This window comes from Peromyscus maniculatus, chromosome 4 (assembly GCF_049852395.1).
Source record: "Peromyscus maniculatus bairdii isolate BWxNUB_F1_BW_parent chromosome 4, HU_Pman_BW_mat_3.1, whole genome shotgun sequence".
Classification (NCBI taxonomy): Eukaryota; Metazoa; Chordata; class Mammalia; order Rodentia; family Cricetidae; genus Peromyscus; species Peromyscus maniculatus.
The window spans coordinates 70,028,472-70,047,895 of NC_134855.1; the positions used below are offsets into that span (position 1 = coordinate 70,028,472).

Here is a 19,424-nt window from a genome sequence, read left to right on the forward strand (position 1 = left end):
AGCCAGAGAAAGGACTCCAGGGGTCAGCCACCCAGCTACACAGCAAGCCACAGAGTAAAAAACAGAGAAAGGTATATACAGGAATAGAAAAAGGAAAAGCTCAGAGGCAAAGGTAAGTGGGATAATTTTAACTGAAGAAAAGCTGGCTAGAAACAAGCCAAGCTAAGGCCAGACATTTATAATTAAGAATAAGTCTCTAGTGTGTGTGTCTATCTGGGAGCTGGGTGGCAGGCCCCCCAAAAGAGCAAAAACACCAACACTTCCTCTCTGAAACTTCTTGATCTGGGGCCTCCACAGTACAAACTGTCTCCAGCTCTGTCTTCCATGCTCCTACTCGGATGGCCCATTAAGCCCCACCCCCACCCCCTTAAAGCACCCAACTGCTTTTCTAGTCCAAAGTCTCAGAGTCTTCCATATTCCTCCACCAAACAGTATCATCAGGCCTGTCACAGCCTCTGGTACCAACTTCTGCTTAGTCACTGTGCTACTGCTATGAAGAGATACCATGACCAAGGCAACTCTTATAATAGACAGCATTTAATTGGGGGCTTGCTTACAGTTTCAGAAGTTTAGTCCATTATCATCATTCCAATAAAGCAATGAGTATTTCCTTTTACTGCTCTTCAAATGCTGTTTATCAAATTTCTTTTTGCAAAAACACCTACTGAGGTCTGACTGGCACACCCGCCGGTGTGTATGTGTAACAGACAGCCCTCGATGTGTCTGGGAAGAAGTACACACCACGAGACATCAGCATAGCCCATGCCCATTGCCTCCTCAGGTTCTTGCTGCTTCTGCCTTAACGGCATTGTTACTATGACTCCACCAAGTGTCCACACTGCCCTCGGCAGTACTGATGAAGCACTGTGTATTTCGGGCCCTGAGCTCTACGGTAACTCAAGGACCTGTTGTTTCACATGATAAACACTTGGCACTCTCTGACAGTGCTTCCCTGTGTCCCGGCTCTCAGCAATTGCCCACCATTCTATCTCTGCCTCTGGGAGTTTGGTGATTGCAGATTCTTCCTAGAATTGCCATCAGGGTGGGTTTCTTTAGTTCTGTGCATTCACTGTCATAAACAACAGCCAGGCTTCTTTATTTTTAATACTTAAATGGGAATAGATCTACCTCAAGACCCAGATCTACCACTTTTAGACATATACCCAAAGGACACTCTATCCTACCACAAGGACTCCACGATGTTCAGAGCAGCTTTATTCATAATAGCCAGAAACTGGAAACAACCTAGGTGTCCCTCAACCAAAGAATGGATAAAGAAAATGTGGTACATTTACACAATGGAGTACTACTCAGCTGTAGAAAACAATGACATCATGAAATTTGCAGGCAAATGGATGGAATGGAAAAAAATCATCCTAAGTGAGGTAACTCAGACCCAGAAAGACAAACATGGTATGTACTCACTCATAAGTGGATATTAGCTGTTAAGTAAAAGTCAATCATGCTACAATTCACAGACCTAGAGAGGCTAAGTAACAAGAAGGGATTAAAGGGGGGATGCAAGGATCTCCTTGGGAAGAGGAAACAAAAGGGTTTTGTGGGTGGACTAGGGGAGGGTGAGGTTGGGAATAGGAGGGATCAACTAGGGGGATACTGGGGGAAACTACTGGAATTGGGGGGCATTTCAGGGGCGAGGTGGAAACCTAGTGCAATGGAAGGTCCATGGAATCTATGAGAGTAACCCTAGCAAAGACCCATAGTAGTGGGGGACACGGAGCCTGAACTGGCCATCTTCTGTAACCAGGCAAGGCCTCAAGTGGAGGGATTGGGACACCAACCCAGACACAAATCCTTCGACCTATAGCCTGTCCTGCCTGCAGAGTGTTCCGGGACAGGAGCCTAGCAGAATCATCATCAAAGAGACCAGAGAGGCTTCATCCAACAACTGATGGGAGTAGATGCAGAGACCCACAGTCAAACACTAGGTGGTGTTTGAGGAGTCCCATGGAAGAGGGGGAGGAAGGATCTGAGGAACCAGAGGCATCAGGGACACCACGAGAACATGGTCCACAGAATCAATTGACCGGACTCATGGGAGCTCACAGAGATCAGGGACCCTGTAGGGATCTGTCCTACATCCTCTACATATATATTATGGCTGAGTAGCTTGGTGGTCTTGTGGAATTCATAACTGGAAGTAGGGACAATCGCTGACTCTTTTGCCTAGTTATTGGGACCCTTTCCCCATAAATAGGCTGTGTTGCCTCGTCCAACCTCGATTTGATGCTATGCACCCAGTCTTATTGTAGCATATTATGCCAGGTTTGGTTGACATCCCTGGGAGGCCTGCTCTTTTTTGAGGGGAGATGGCAGGGGCATAGATCTAGGGGAGAGGGGAGGTCGGGGGAGAGAATGGGGAGGAGGGAGGGAGAGGAAACTGTGGTCGGGATGGAATATATGAGAGAAGAAAAAAAATTATAAGAAATATAAGAAGAATAAAAAAATTAAGAAAAGCCCTGGAGATGTAGTAAATGAGGCCTATTCGAATCTAGATCTTACAGCCAAGTCCAACATATTCACATTCTCTATCCCTTGTGAAGTTGGCTGGGGACAATCAAACCAGCCTGTCATCTGTCACCCCCGGCCGGCTGCACATCAATACTCATAACTCTGGGGTGTCTTCCAGAAGCTGTGTGCTTGTTTCCTATATCGATGCTGGAGCACACAAAGAACAGGTGACGGACTCAAAGCCAGGCTTCCATCAGTTGAAGTGCCAGGATCTGAACTGTCCAGAGCCCTTTGGCCACTCCACACAGTGCTTCCGCTTGAGAGTCCCATGGTTCTGCCAGGGAAGGACACCTGACCCCCATTGAACCAGTCAAGACCAACCACCTATCCCTTCCTCCTGGGGGAGCAAAGGACATCTTCAGGTCCTACAGTGGACCTCGGGAAGTATACAAGATGGGACTGGAAAGACAGTTTGGAGCAGGAAGGGCCTTGAGCAAGGATGGAAAGAAACCTAGAAGAACCTGCCTGCCTAGAGGCAATACAAATGTAAACTGGAATGGCCAGAGGAAGAGTAAAACACGAATGTGAACATACCATGCTGCCATTTAGAAGGGTTTTTCCAAACAGAACACCAGCAGTGAGTCAGACCCTGGTACCTCTGCAGTCACAGGGGACAAACAATCCTGCACAGAGCACTGTGCCACAGAGCTGGGATGCTGGGAGAGGAGGTGACCTGAGTACATTCTGGGTTTATCAGGACATAGCACCATCCTAAGGACACCCGTCCTTGCCAGAGACACTGTGATCCATACAATGGGAGAGTTATCCATCTGGCATTTTGCAGAAAACACTAAATGCCCCCGTTTCATGACACCGAGTAAGCTGGTGTCACAGAAGACTTGATTTGGCACTATCAATTACTACTACTTGTCACTAGACAGTGACCAAAAGACAGATGCACACTGTCTAAGTAAATACTCCTTTCTGGCAAAACTGGAGAAAGTAACAGTAATTGTAAAATAGTAACCAAAGATGTCCCCTCAAGGCCGAGATAAACACGGGGAAATAACGAGATCACTGGAGCTAGGGACGCGGCTCAGTGGATAAAAGCGCTTGCTGCACAGATTCAAAAAGTGGGGTTCACATCCCCAGACTCCGTGTAAAGGCTGGGCAGGTGGGGCAGGACTCAGGACGCACGCACACACAGGGGATTCCAGACAAAAGCTAGCTGTAGATTCAGCAAGAGACCCTGCCTCCATCAATGACGTGGAGAGCTACTGAAGAAGACCCTGGGTGTGTGCTTCAGGCCTCCAGAGGCATGCACACATATGTGCACAGATACACATGCACATTACATATGAGAGAGAAAGAGAGAGAGAGAGAGAGAGAGAGAGAGAGAGAGAGAGAGAGAGAGAGAGAGAGAGAGAGAGAGAGCTCAAGCATGACATGCAAAGTGTGCAAAGTCATGAGTATTCCAACCCCAGAGAACCTGGGTGTCTAGAGACTCTCCCAGCCTCACCAGAAACACACTACCTATGAAGCTGTGGCGTGTCACATTCAAGCAATTTGGTTGGTCTCAACTGTGCGGGGCAAGGGTTCCCCATTCCAGTCACTCGACTGGCGAATTTATTTTTAATGCTGCCTTTCCCTCCCAATGAGAAAGATACAGCACTGCTGTCGGGAAAATGCATGAGCTGAGCTGGCCGGAAGTGAAGAATGGGATCAATGGGGACTGTGGACCATCCTATAGACATTCTATTGGCTGGATGCTTTAGTGAGCATCACTCTTAGGATGGATAAGGAGGAGCTCAAGAAGCATGACCACCACGGTTGCTTGTGCCACTGAAAGGCTCCAGGCAGGAGCCTTCATTAAGGGCGCTCCTCGTGCAGCTGGGAAAATCTGATTACAAAGTAGCGGCAAGACAGCATTACACACGTGAGACATGCCTGGAGCAATAACCCAGAGTGGCACATGACAGAGGTCAGGCAGCTACCGATGGCAGGTCACATCCGGTGTGCCCCCAGCCCGTTTTCACATACCCCTGTGAACTAAGAATGGTTTGCGCACCTTTAAAAAAATGGAAATGTTTTTCTTCGTGAAACTTCACTTCTATGGTTTTTACATTTATATGAAATTCAAGTTTTATTTGAAACCGCATACAAATCAGATTTTTGAGGCCCCAAATAACATTTTATTGGAAGACAATCTGCACTCCCTGGTTCCCGAGTCATCTTGCCGTGCTATGGCGGGCAGAGTACAGTAGCTGGGACAGAGACGGCATTCCGTGGGTTCCCACCACGTACAGATAAAAACAAACAAACTAAAAACCCTGAGTTTCACACATGTGGGTGCCATGTGTGGGAGGTTGCCTGCAGAGGCCAGAAGAGGGTGCTGGAGCCCCTGAAGCTGGAGCGATGGACAGCTGTGAGCTGCTGCTAGACAGGTGCTGGGACCTAAATTTGGGTCCTCTGGAAGAGCAGCAGATGCTCTTAACTGCTACACCATCTCTCCAGCCCCCAAACTACGTTATGAAAAGGTTTGGACTGGACGCGCGTGCGCGCACAAACACACACACACACACACACACACACACACACACACACACACACACGACTATGAATACAAGCATAAATGTTATAAGATGTAGCAACAGGTGATCCTAAGAGCCAAGTGTTCCCTACACTATTCTTATATCTTTCTGCAGAGCTCTCTGGTTTGGTTTGGGGTTTTGGATTTTGTCAGGCAACATCACGGCATGTAACTCAGGCTGGCCGCAGACTCCGGTGATCCTCCTGCCGTAGCCTCCCGGTTGTGGAGACTACAGGTGTGCGTGACCACACAGGGCTCTTTTAAATTTTCATAGTTAAGGGTTAGTAGACATTAAATAAACAAGCACGAAAAAAGCACTTGTTCAGGATGAGGACACTCGGTTGGTAAAGCGGTTGTCGCGCAAGCCTCGGGACCTCAGTTTGAATCCCCAGAACCCACAGAAAAGCTGTGCATGGTAGTGCTGGGGTACCAGGACCCAGGATCCTAGGACTCACGGATGAACCAATCTAGCCAATCAGGGAACTCTGGGTTCAGGAAGAGAAAACACTCTCTCAAAATGTAAGACCAAGGAAAACACCCAAAGTCAAGCTCTGGCCTCGGCAGGGGCACACACAAGTGCACACACACACACACACACACACACACACGCACACGCACACGCACACACACACACACACGCACCCCACAAGCAAAGCACTTGTTCACCTGTACACACCCACGCACACACACTCCAATCTGTCTGAAATGTCCCCTCCTTACTTGCTGGACAAGCCTGAGGCTCTGTGCTTCTCTGAGCCCCCTGAGACTCAGCCTGTGAACTCCTGGCCCCACCGTGAGATCCCCCACTTTTCTTTCCTCTCTCTCAGTTGTAGTACCCCACTGTGGTCTATTTTACACACCTGGCTAGGCTGCCCTCTATCCTCTCTGGAACAAAACGTGGACTGGATGACAAACCTAAAATAGAAACCTTTGCTGCCTCCTCTTTCTTCTGCCTCTTTTCCAAACCACAGGGTCACACAGTGACTCGAAGCACCTGGTGCCCGCACCACTAGCCTGGCCTGCAGGACCTGGGGGTGGGGAGGGCGTCTGATCCATGATTTACAGCAGGATAAATTCCACTGGGCTGAGAGAGCAGAGGAAGGGGCGTATCTTGTCAAAGCAGTCAGAACTGAGTGTACAACTCATGCCAGGGCAGTCAGGCTGTGGAGGGCGGCCAGGCAGTGGAGGGCGGCCAGGCAGTGGAGGGAGGCCTTCCATCCCTGGGAACCCAGGGCCTCACTTGCAGTCAGCACACAGTGGGGCCAGCTCTCCTCCAGTTGAGTAGGATCAGGGAGAGAATTGATGCTGGGCAAGAAAGAGGAGAAAAGACCCAATCAAGAGAAGCAGGAAGGGAAAGGCCCAGAAGGAAGGGAGATAGAGAGGACCAAGCCGTGAGATGAGGCAGGCTCTGCAGCTGGACAGCAACAGGCCTGAAACCCCCTGGAGCTCTGCCTAGCTGCTTAGTCTTGTATGCAGTGGTCCATATCGCCCCCAGTAGGATGACAATAAATACACGGTGTCACGGGAAGAACACTGCAGAAGCATGAGCAATATTTTCAGTGCCGAGTCCACCCCTGGCCAGGTGTCAGCGGCTCAGTAAGCACTAAGGGTTGTGTGTGTTATGATCAGGCTCCATTCCCATTGGAGTGCTGTGTGCACATATCATTGTGGTATTGTGCACAAAACAGTAGTGTGAGCACGCACCCATATATGAGTGGCTTTGAAAGCCAGAGTTCAACAACAGGTGTCTTTCCCCAAAACCACTCCACCTTACTTTTTTTTTTGCACAAGGTCCCTCACTGGCCTACAGCTCACTCATTTGGCCTGAGCGGGAAATCCAGGGATTTGCCTGCCTCCACCTCCCCAGTGCTGGGATCACAAGAGTTAGCCCCCACAGCATGCTCTTTTACAAGAGTTCTGGAGCTCAAACTCAGGTCCTCGCGCCTGTACGGCAAGCATTTGAAGAGAGCCATCTCTGTAACTGCAAACATGTGTTCTTGGATGGGGCCAGGGCTTCTGAAACCAGGAAAATGACCAAGGAAAAGCTAATAGCAAGGAGAGCTTGGGGACAGGATTTGACGAATGAGTGGAGTTTATTTATGATACAGGGTTTCCAGATTCCAGCCCCAAATCAGTGTCATGGTTCAGATCTTTTCTTTCCTTTCTCATTTATCATCTAAGTAGGCCAAGCTGCTCCCTGGGCTCCCCAGTGAGGTCCAAACAGTCGCCGCCCCTGACATATGTGGTATACACACACACACACACACACACACACACACACTTGCTTTCTTGAGCCTTCCTGACCACTCATTCCCTTCAAGTCTTTGGTATTACTCACTTCTAGAGATTCTGAAGGTCAAATCCCTGCCATGTGACCTATCTACCTCCATCTACCACCCTGCACTTTTTAAGCCAATGTTCCTGACACACATGCCTCCTCCATCAGTCTGTTTCCTATTGCTGCAGGAAAACACATTCTCTCTGTCTCTCTCTCTGTGTGTCTCTCTCTCACACACTTTGACCAAAGCAAATACATTCTTTTACAATTCTGGAGGTCAGAACTCCTCCAATCAAGAACCTGTCTCATCATCTATTTCTCCACATCTATAGGCCATCAGCATGGGGGAAGAAAGACATAAAAGGACATGATTACTCCTAAGGGATTGAAGTTTTTATTATAGATATAAGAGAGATCACAGGCAAAGGCTGGAAGGGTCCAGACTGAACTGGGAGGTGAGAGGGAGTAGGAGGATGAGAAAGAAAGAGAGAGGAACCAGGAACCAAGAGGCCAGAACTGAGCCAGGAGAACAAGAGACCAAAAGGACCACTTAGCCAAAATGGCTGGGTTATACAGAAAAGCAAAGCTGGGAAAAGGAGCCCAGCCCACGCCCTGGGCTGGAGAGTTCAGGATGGGGGTAGGGTATGCTAGCCGGGAGGACCCTGTAACAGGTAGGGACTGAGGGAGACACTGACTGCCAGAGTCTGCTTTGATGTGTTAATAGGCACCTCAGCTGTTTGTCCCAACCACTCCCAGCCTCCACCACTTCTGGGAAGCCAGCAGGCACCATGTCCCCGCCTCTGATTTAACCCTGAGCCTTCTGTCTCCCTCCAAGAAAGAATTCTGTAATTTCCTTGAACCCAGCCAGAAAACCTAAGATGGTCTCCCTGTCTCAAGATGCTCACTGTGACCACAGATGCTACCACCTTCTACCACCAAAAGGGCCTCGAGTTCTGGGGACAAGGGCACGACGGAACCTATCTTAATCTCATTTCTGTCATCAGATACTCTGACAAAGCCAACTTAAGGAAGGAAGGGTCACTTTGGCTCACATCGAGGCAGCTAGCTGCATTGCATCCACAGTCTAGAAGCAAAGAGGAGTGAACGCCTGTGCTCAACTCTCCAAGTTATACAATCCAGGATCCCGGCCTAGGGAATGTTGCCACCCACAATTAGGATGAGTCTTCCCACATCAATCAGTCTATCAAGATAATCCCCCTACAGGCATGCCAGGGGCTCAATAATCCCCTGGAAGCTTGTCTCCTAGGTGACTCCAGATCCTGCCAAGTTGGCAATTAACACTAATCCTCACAGAGCCATTGTTCGGCCTCCCACACCTACCCACTTGGGCTGTCCCTTAGGTGATGGAAAATATGCTGACCTACTCCTTTCCATACCCAGTTGCTTCTTCAGAACCTTCTAGAGGTGCTACAGATGCATATGGCTGGTGTTCTTCCCTCATCCTCCCAGTTTCTTTCCAGAGCGCTCCTCCTGCTGGCCTTAAGGATGCTGATGCTAACTTCTCTCTAGTAACAGCTCCGCTGACCCCAGTGGCTTCCTCCAATCACCATCTGCCTCTCTTATCTCTCTTTTCCACTTCTGAGCTCTAAGCAAATTTCTGAGAAGCTGTTCTGCTGGCCACCTCTATGCTAATCAGGTGCCCAGCTCCAGCACTCTCCTGCAGGAGCAACTGATAAGCCACTGTTGTGGGTTGCAGTCCCAGGCAGTGCACATCACTTAGCACTGACCCTGGCCTTTGTCTCTAGGTACCAGTAGCACACGCCCACCCTGAGCTGTCAATATTGCCCAATACCATGTGGGTACAGAAATCCCAGGCTGAGGCCTACTGCTCCTGCCAATGTCACAATGCTCTTGCAGGCACAAGATCCAACAGACTCTTGTGAGCCCTGTCGTCCCGGGCTTCCCAGACACATGAGATTCACTGGTCCTGTAGCCTTCAGAGCTCTCTTCTTGCTGTGTAGACAGGCCATTCTCCTGGCCTGCTTCTCCTCCAGTGACATGCTCTCCCATGCTCCCTTCTGGACTATGAACTATTGAAGTCCCTTGATACTGAGGCTGGGTCCCATCCACCTCTACTAGCCATCTACAAGCACAAGTAACATCTCCATACTTCCTCGGTAGGATCCGGAACTGTACCTCCACCTGCCTGCTGGCATCAACATTCAACAAGGCAGACACTGGAGTCCCCATCATACTCAAACTTCTCTCCACCTGGAAGTCTTCAGAAGTGAAGGCACCTCTACCCCCCTGCTGGGTGAGAGGCAGGAGGACCAAAGCTGTCCGTGACGCGTGGTTCCCTTACTGAAGCCACTCCATCCTGACTGGCCCTCATCCCCCATCCGGTCCTAAGCTGGTCTTTCCTTCACCATGTCTCTTCCCTGTCTCCACCCACGTCAGCCCCACTGCAGGCTTGAAATCACTCTCTACCTGCTTCCTAACCAATGCCACAGTAGTTCTGTAGGCTGCCGCAAAAGTTGCTCATCCACAACTTTAACGTTGGGTTGGGAACATGGTTCAGTGGATAGTGTCTGATGTGCAAGCATGAAGACCTGAGCTGATCCCCAGGACCCGGGTGAAAGCCCAATGCTGTGGCATGCACCTGGAATCTCAGTGCTGGGGAGGTAGAGACAGGAGAGCCCTCGGGGGTTACTGGCCATCCAGTCTGGCTGAATTGGTGAGCTCTAGGTTAGAAAGAGACCGTTTCAAAAATAAAGTGGAGAATGGTTAGGAAGACACTTGACATTGACCTCTGGTTCCACATAGGCGCGCACACACGTATGCGCCACGACCCCTAACATAAACATACATAGCAAAACAAATAACTAAACAAACCAATTAATGTGATCTGGTCATTCCTCATTACTTGAAACAATTTGGAACCTTCCCACAGCCCTTCAAAGAATGAAGTCAGCACTGGACCCCACACGGTACACCTCCATCCCTTTTCCAGCCCCACGTTTGCTGCTCGGACATGCCGTGTGCCCCTTCCTGCCACAGGGCCTTTGCTCATGCAAGTCCACATCTGGTACCCCTCACCAATCTGTACTTCGGTGATGTGGTGGCTATTCTTGATTGTCAACCTGACTACATCTGGAATTAACTCAAACCGAAATGTGGAAGGAAACACCTGTGAGGGATTTTTCTTTACTTTGAAGTGGTAAGATCCATTTCTAATCCGGGTCTTTGAGGTGGGAAAACCCACCTCTGATCTGGGTCATGCCTTCTGCTGGAAGCCTACATAAGGATGGGGAAGGAGGAAGCTTTTGCTCTTTGCCACTAGCCCTGGCCTTGCCAGCAAGTCACCGGCATTAGAGCCTACTACTTACTTTAGGACCTGGCACACACTGAAGACCAGCTAAGACATCCAGCTTATAAGACATATATAGATGTCCAGCTAAGACATCCATCCATCCATCCATCCATCCATCCATCCATCTAGACTAATTCTATATTCATTCATTCTGTAAATTCTATAAATTCTGTTACTCTGGAGAACCCTGACTAACACAGGTGGCCACGCTCCTCCTTCAACCCCAGCTCAGTGTCAGGAGGCCTCGTCTGACCTCTGGCCACATGGGTTCCCTGGCTCTTTTCTTTCTCTCAGCTTCTTATTTCACCAACACCTGCCAGTAGTTTTATGTGTATTTTCCGTGTTTTTTGGTTAGTTCCATCTCCTGCCCATGCAGGTAGGACAACTCACATCTGATCAGTCCTGCCACTGGGCCTGGCACCAAGGAGATGCTCAGGGAGAGGCAGAGATGTGGTATGAATGGGCCTGCTGCTTTCCTCTACCATCCCATGACACCCTCCCCCCTGCCCCTCCTCCATGAGCTGTCCCAGGAATCCCTCCTCATGTTTTTGAAAGCCCCTGCTCCTCACTTTGGCACTCTGCCCACTTCACCTACCCCAGGGCTCTCCCTCCTGAATCTCTCAGAGTCGCCCACCTCCAGACCTCAGCTCAAGCCATCACTATACTCATCTCACATGAACCCTCTCCCCAGCCTCCTTCCTGAGACCAAGACTTTTGGTGCCACAACCTGACCTAGCCACACTTCTGCTCGGCCACATCCCCAGCTTCCCTCAGTCCTTGGGCCTGGGAAATGATCCCACACCACCTCTGCTAGCTTCCAATGCCACCACTGCAGACTTCTTCCCTATACCTTCTGTCTGCATGGAATGAAGTTCTAGCCCCCTTCCAAGACCAGTTGTGATTCATTCTCCAAGCCTTAGACTGAAGGAACCCAACCAGGCTGCCTTAGTTAGGGTTTCTACGGCTGTGAAGAGATGCCATGACCACAGCAACTCTTATAGAAGAAAACATCTAATTGGGGCTGGCTTACAGTTTCAGAAGTTCAGTCTACTATCATGTCAAGAAGCATGGCAACATGCAGACAGACATGGTGCTGGAGAAGGAGCTGAGAGTTCTGCATCTTGATCCCCAGGAAGCAGGAGACTGTGCCACGCAGGGTACAGCTTGAACATAGGAGACCTCAACGCCTGCCCCCACAGTGACACACTTCCTCCAACAAGGTCACACCCCCTAATAATGCCATTCCCTATGGGCCAAACACTCAAACCCATCCGTCTATGGGGGCCATTCCTATTCAAACCACCACACAGGCCAACGGCAGGAATATCAAGCAATGATAAGTGTCTTAGTCACTTAGCAATCGCCCTCCCAAAAGCGGTGCAAGGCCAACGGGAAACTTCACCAGCAGCTCTCATTAACCCTGTGCCACAGAACAGGCCCAGAGAAGAAAGTAACACGTTCAAAGTCATTAGACAGTGAACAACAAAGCTCGTGGACATTCCGGATGCAGGTTCCAGGCACCACAAGCAGTGTCCCAGAGTATGCTGTGCCCCCTCTCGGGTGTCAATAACCACTTGCACATGCTTGTTCAATGTTTGTCTTCCCAAGAATGGGAACCATGTCTGTCTTGTGGAAAGCCTCCCCTCCAGCACCCGCCATGCCCATTTTCTGAGCTGAATATCATGTTCTATGGCCCTGCAGCCCCCAGCTACAAATCTTCCACTTTGGAAGAGGGGTTGGCTGAGCTCTTTGTAAATACTACTGAATGGACAGCCAGATGCACATGCATGGATGTACACACACACACACACACACACACACACACACACACACACACACACACACAGAGGCATACCCACATGCACAAGCACACACAAGGATACTTGGGGAAATGAGCCTTAAGTTCTACCTGGTGATGACTAACCTGCTTGCTACCGAGGTGGGATCCCTTAGCATGGCCGTTGGACACCAAAAGACAAAGACCACATGGCTGGGGCACGGGGACAGCAAAATCCATCATCCATATAGCCATAGGTAACCCCAGAGGAGCACTTGTGTGGGCACCAATTATCCCCTGCTGGTTTCCCCCCAAGTCCCTTATCAACCTCTCCCAAGGAATAATACAGGGGACACTCACCAACCAGGAGAAGAAGCCAGCTGACTTGTCCTGGGTAGAGATCTGCCCCTCATAGGGGCCAAAGATGTGGCCCTTGGGGACGACCTCATTTATACACCGCACATCGCTCTCCCCACCAGGTTCCTTTACCACCTCCATGCCCTGTGGAATGGTGAGGGCTGCCCGATCCGGGATGCCCACAGGCACTGGCGTGTCAGACACAAACACGGGGGGACCGTGGCTCGGGCACTCATCCACGAAGTACTCTTGGCAGGACTCACAGACTGGAGGGATGTGAAGAAGAGGAAAAGTTCAGTGGTGGTGCCACGTCAGACGTCCCGCAGTGGCTGAGAAAATTACCGGAGGCCATGCCGAGGACCACTTAGAGCAATGGAAACCACACTGCATGTAGCTCAGGCCTCCTAGCCCTAGATCTGCTCAGCCAGCTGCAGGCCCAGGGCCATCAGCAGCAATAACCCATGATCCTCCCTGGGGGGTTGAAGGACACACTGCCAATGTCAAGGCTTTTGTCTCAAGTAAAAAAAAAAATGGCTCTGGGGCCAAAGGCCTGAGCTGGAAATGCCACTGTACATCTGTGGGCTTTAAGACCTAAGAGAGGCTGCTGAACCCTGGTGTGCCTGGGTGAATGCCTCTCATTGGAACTCTGGCACAATATTTCCAGACCAGGGGCAGGTGGGGTATGGGGTGAAGGGAAGAGTCTCCTAGAGCCTCAACTCCACTTACACCAGAAGTCCACTTGCTGGAAGCTTTTGGTCACAATGAGGTCACGCTTTCCCTTCAGCTTCTTGGGTTCAACTTCCATGGAAGCGGGCTCCGGTCTCCTAGAGCTGGCCAGGGCAAGGGCCCACAGAAGAAAAGCAAAGAAGCCATCAGAGACAGTACAGGAGGAAGACAGGCTGGACACCTGTCCAGGAGGCAGGGGGGTTGCAGATGGGCAAAGAACTCCAGCAGGCGGCTTGTCCGCTGCAGGAGTGGGGGAGCATGTGAATTCCTGAGAGTTGGGCCCTGAGCAACTCTGCCCAAGTTCATCTAGTGCCTGCTCACCTCTGACCCCAGGAGCTGCCCAGGAAGGAAGGTGGCCATCCCCTGGATCCCCAACCAATCCAGCCCAGCCACCCACCCTTCCCTCCTCAAGTCACCACCACCCAGGGGCCTCACCAGGGCTGGCCATACTCCTGGTCCCGGAGTGGTGAGCAGACCTCTGTCTTCACTACTGTCACCATGTCCCCTACAGTCGCCTTGGTGTGGGCCAAGCACTCCTTCATGTTCTCGGTCATTCTGTCCTGGGGACAGGCAACGGAGGCCGGACCAGCACAGGAAGAAGATCAAAGAGACAGGGGAAGAGGGGTGAGTGGCTGGGAGGGAGAGCAGGGGTCCCTAGGAGTCTGGTTACCCTCCCTGCCATCCCCAGAGGAAGCGCTTGAGAACTCAGACAACAAAAACAGCTGTAGCCTGGCCAAGAGGAAATGCCATTTCTATCCAGGGCTGGTCCTGGGGACGACTGGAGCCACCAGCCCCATGGGGTCAGGGCCCAGGGGCAGCTCAGGCCAGGAGACAGGCCTGGGAAGCACAGCCTGAACACTAAGTCCAAAGGACACAAGGATCCCCCAAGAACCTGACAAACTCTGCCAAGGGGGGCCCGAGGGAGTGGAAAGCTGAAATGAGCTCTGCATGGCTGGCTGTGTGAGGCCCCGAGTGAGGGGCTGCCAGGAGGAAGAAGCCAGGCCCCTTGGGCAGCTCATAGCAGGTACAGGCGGGCCTGGGGAGCTGGTTGTGTGCCAGCCAGGGCTAGTCCTGACTCCAAGCCCACCCATCTCTCCAGGGGGGGGAGTGTCCCCAGAGCATGCTTACCGCCCGCACCACAGAACCCGGCTGCAGCCCCTCCCCACGGTCCTCATGCCAGACCCCGGGACACTCTTCTTCGGGCGGGCTGTGCAGTAGCTCGGCCTTGGGACGGACCGTGTTGGGCCCCGGGACTGGGCGAGCAGAGTGTGTGTGTGACTCACTCCCCAGGGCCCCCGCTGGCCACACCCCTGCTCCTCGGCTCACCAGCCCCTTGCTCCCCACCGGGGGCCCCAAAGCCCGCGGCGGCGGGAGGGGTGGGGGAGCGGCACGGCCTGCCCCTCCTGCGAGCCGGGACGCGGGGGGCGCGCGCAGGGGACCGCAGGGGACAGAGCGCCCTGCCTCCAGCCTGGGGGCCGCCGTTCGGCCGCGCGTGTGACCCGCGGGGAAAGTGTGCGCAGGGGCAGCGCCCCGGCCGTCACCCACCTTCGCGGCGGGGCGCCGCGGCCCGGCCCGCCCCCCGCCCTCCCGGCAGCCCGGCATTCCTTGCGGGGGCATGTGGCTTCTTGCCGGCCCCGGGGGCACGCAGTTGGCTGGCGGCCGGGAGGGGCGCGGGGCGCGCAGGACACGAGCGGCGGGAGGGGGCGGCCGCCGAGGGGACAGTCCCGGGTTCACGCGCGGACGGTCGCGCGCGGCCCGCAGCAGCCTCCGCAGCGCCACCGCCGACACCCACCTCGGCCACTGCAGCCCGCGCCCTGCGCCACCTGCGCCGCCCCGGGTGCGAGCACCGCGTTTTGCTCCACCTCCCGGCCCCGGCGATGGTTGCCCAGCCACCCGCGGAGAAAGGGGTGCGGAGGGTTGGAAGTTGAGAAGGGACCGGCCCAAGGTCACGCAGGCTGACCGGGATGCAGCTGCACGGGCAGGAGTCCCACAAGCCCTGCGTCGGGGAGCAGTCTGAACTCCGGAGAACCAAGTTCAAGTCTCAATAACACACTCTGCAGCCACGGGACAGGTGTTAGCGGCTAAACGTTTGCCCTTGGACGCTCCACTATGTTCAAGTCCTAAAGCCCACTGTGTGTATTTGGAGAGGACAGAGAAACTGGTCAAGGTGTTTAGGGTCAGGTGCCCTCATAAGGGAGTGTTGACACAGGGCTGTCTGCCTGTGAGGATACAGCAGGAAGGTCCCATCTGCAAGGTAGAGAGCCCTCTCATCTCAGTGGAACTGAATGAGTGCACCTTAACCTTTGACCTCTCAACCTTCAGAACTGAGAGGCTGGAGCCACATGGTCTGTCTGTGGTACTTGACCATGGCTGCCAGGCTGACTGATCACGAAGGTTGTGACTTCTCTACATTCCCATTTCTCTTGGTATATCTATTTATTTAATTTAACGTGGAGTGGGACCATGCCTCAGCACGCATGTGGAGGTCGGAAGACAACTTGAAGGAGTCGGTTCTCTCCTTCCACCAAAAAGTCGCTAATGACAGATTCCATCACAGATGTGGTGGGTGACAGGGACAAGAACGCTTGACGGAGGTGACAATTCCAGGACAGAAAGCTGATCAAGTGTCACACATAGTGATGATGCCCACCTTTAATCCCAGCTCTCAGGAGGCAGAGGAAGGCGGATCTTTGTGAGTTAGAGGCCAGCCTGGTCTACTTAGTGAGTACCAGAGCAGCCAGGGCTATATAGTGAGACCCTAACTACAAACAAACAAAAACAATAGGAAAGAAGAAAGGAAGGAGGGAGGGAGGGAGGGAGAGAGGGAGGGAGGGAGGAAGGAAGGAAGGAAGGAAGGAAGGAAGGAAGGAAGGAAGGAAGGAAGGAAGGAAGGAAGGAAGGAAAGAGAAAGAAAAGCAAGGAAGAAGGCTGTCAGGAACATAGCCAGGCAACACCAGCAGGGCAAATGGCTTTACAGGCTCTCTGACTCCCCACGGACTTCCTAACACCTGTAACAGGTGCCAGGAGAAAATGCTAGGAAATATGTGGAGGCTGGGAAAATATACACCAGGGGTTAGGACATGAACTTAAAGGGGCCTTCATTCCCAGGGAGTCTGTGAGGCATGGGAGTGGACCTCGGTGAATTCTGCACCCTAAGCACCTACCTTGTCCCACCCTAGTCTCAGCCCCATCCCGCCCCCACCAAAGTACACATCTGCCAAACGAATTAATGATCAAATGACCCAGGTCAAAATGCACTGTCCTCTGTGTCCCAGTGGCCCCATAGACAGCTCCACAAGAGACTTCAAGGGAAGACAGCTCGGGGAGTTTTGTTTGACTCTCCTTCCCCATGCGGCCAGACAAGAGGGTGGTAAGGAGGGTGACGACGAGGTTGGCACTGAGGGTCTAGGGCCATGAGAGGCACAGCTGAATCAGATTCAGGAATGTGGGAGCCCAATTCTTACAGTAAGTCTCAAAGCACTCAAGACAGTCGCTGTGCCTTTCTCCTGGACAAGCATCCCAAGATGGCTAACACAAAACCATAAACTCACTTAAGACATCATGAGATTTTCTTTTCTTATTAAAGAACTTTTATAGGGGTTGGAGAGATGGCTTAGCAATTAAGAGCATGTGTTGCTCTTCCAGAGGACCCAGGTTTGATTCCCAGCACTCGGCAGCTTACAACCATCTGTAGTTCCAGTTCTAGGAATCCAGTGCCCTCTTATGGCCTCCATGGGCACCAGGCACACATGTGGTGAACAGACACAGAGGCATGCAACACACTCACACACACGAGATAAAAATAAATATATCTAAAGTAGTTTAAGAACACTTTATAGATTTTAGTTTATTTTTAGTTGTGTGTCTGTGTATGTGTGTGTGTGTGTGTGTGTGTGTGTGTGTGAGAGAGAGAGAGAGAGAGAGAGAGAGAGAGAGAGAGAGAGAGAGAGAGAGAGAGGCTTACGTGTGAGTGCAAGTACCCATGGAGACCAGAAGAGGTTGTAGGATCCCCTGGAGCTGGAAGTGCAGTGGTTGTGAGCCACCTGATGTAGATGCTAAGAAGTGGGAAGTGAGTGTCCCATGAAAGCGCAGTGTGAGCCACGGAGCCATCTCTCCAGCCCGGTTTTACTTATTTCTGTTTGTTTGTTTTTAAATTGATTTGCAAGGCTCTGGAGTATGACCTTTGTGGAAGTAGCACATCAGTAGCAACATCAAAAGGTTTGGACATGCCTGCTAAGCCTTAAGGAGTCTTCATGGACAAGCCAGAATTAATCATAACTGCCAGGGCATCCCAGGGGGAGAAAACAGGGTACAGACTGAGGGAAGGCCTTGGAAAGAGCCTCATACCACCACTTTACAGCGGCTTGTTTCACTGGCTGCTCAGAGAGGAAGGCAGGGGTCAGATGGAGGAGAGAGACACAATGGCTACTTAGGACAAGAGGCACACAATGCAATTCCGATGGTCACCAGACCGCGTTCTCACCTCCCAATAGAGAGGCCTGCTGTGGCTTTTGCTTGCATGTGGTAGGTACTTCACATTTTCTTACAGAATCATGCCCAGGTTAGATGTTGCTGTCTGAGATGCTTGATCAAAAGTGTTTCAGACCTGGGAGTGTCCAACACTGGAATGCTGGCACACTCTTTACCAAATCCCAAAGCTCCTAAATTTGATCATTTGTTGAACATGGTAGATTTTGACTTACTTCAGATATGGGATTTTTAGACTAGGAATACTCAACTTGTACAAAATAGGTTGCTTAGGAAACAAAGAAAGTGTCAGAACTCAGGTTCCGGGTGTCAGAGATGATAAGCATGTCCTATGTGTACTGTGCTCTCCCATGTGCACCCATGAGGCATCAAAATTATCATAATCTGTTGTTAGATGGTTAGTGATGGATGGAGCATCCATTCAGTTCTGAGCTTCCTGGCAAACATATCAAAAAGGGTGTCCCTGCTGTCCCTATCTTACATCTACTTACTGGCTATTGGTCCTCTCCATCCTTGGGAAAGCCCAGCTACCTGGAGGCCATGATCAAGCCTCACTCATATGAGTGCTGTGATTTAAATCCTGGAGTGGGTCACTGGTGCCTTTACTTTGAAATTGATTCTATCTCAATTGAAGGCTTATGGGGACATGGGTGAGAAGAGGATGTCACTAAGTGAACCTACACTTGGAGAGAGAACGCGGGCCGGTGACCTTCACCACGTCCGTCCGACATAGTAGTCTCAGCAGGCTCCGGAAGGCTCAGGCCAGGTGAAGCTCGAAAAGCCACTTCTGCATATTGCTCTGGCCTCCCTGCCCAAGCAGAGGGCAGCCTCATGGAGCACTTCAAGCTGCTGGCACTGCTCCCTGCGGCCGGGCTCCTCGGAGTCTGCACTTACAGAGATTAAGCCTGGTGCAACCTTCAGCAATGAGATGCAAACCCCAGAGGAGGGGCAGAGAGTGGCCAGAGGCCTGCAGCTCATTTTCACCCTTGGCAGAGAGCCAGGATCCCAGAATGCCTGGCAGCCAGGGGGCTGGAGCATCAGGAGACCGTGCCCATTTGGCTTCCTTCAAGCCTGGCACCATGAGAGTCTGCAGTTCTGTTTGGGATCCACCCTGCATCTTCTGATGTCTCCTTGAATAACTAAAAAACTTAAGGCCAGACATTTATATACCTGGGCTAGGGATCCCGAGCCTTGGGGGCTTGGGCTTGTTTGTGCCATAAATTGAGATAACTTTTGCCTACACTTTAAGCCTCAGTTTCCTCTTCCTGAAAAGATCTGATTAAGGGTTCTCTTTTTTGAGGTTGTTTTGTCAGGAGTTAAATTTTTATTTTACTTTATTAATTTATGTGTATGAGTGTTTTGCCTGCATGAATATGTGCACACCATATGTGTGCAGTGCTCATGAAGG

General features: G+C 51.6%; 1 protein-coding gene across 6 annotated transcripts in view; it reads right to left on the minus strand.

Annotated features, from left to right (window-relative positions):
- Window positions 1-19,424, minus strand: part of Prdm11 (PR/SET domain 11) — an 84,137-nt gene that overhangs the window by 36,325 nt on the left and 28,388 nt on the right. For 4 of the 6 annotated variants that reach the window (XM_076570112.1, XM_076570115.1, XM_076570116.1 and 1 more), the window contains exons 2-4: window positions 13,964-14,088; window positions 13,529-13,632; window positions 12,806-13,068 (exon numbers count right to left, since the gene is read on the minus strand). In XM_076570112.1, the coding sequence (XP_076426227.1) occupies window positions 12,806-13,068; window positions 13,529-13,632; window positions 13,964-14,088 (492 nt within the window). Of the gene's footprint in view, window positions 1-12,805; window positions 13,069-13,528; window positions 13,633-13,963; window positions 14,089-14,656; window positions 15,047-15,073; window positions 15,155-19,424 lie in introns of those variants that run through there. The other 2 variants (XM_076570114.1, XM_042275754.2) reach the window with 2 other exon arrangements.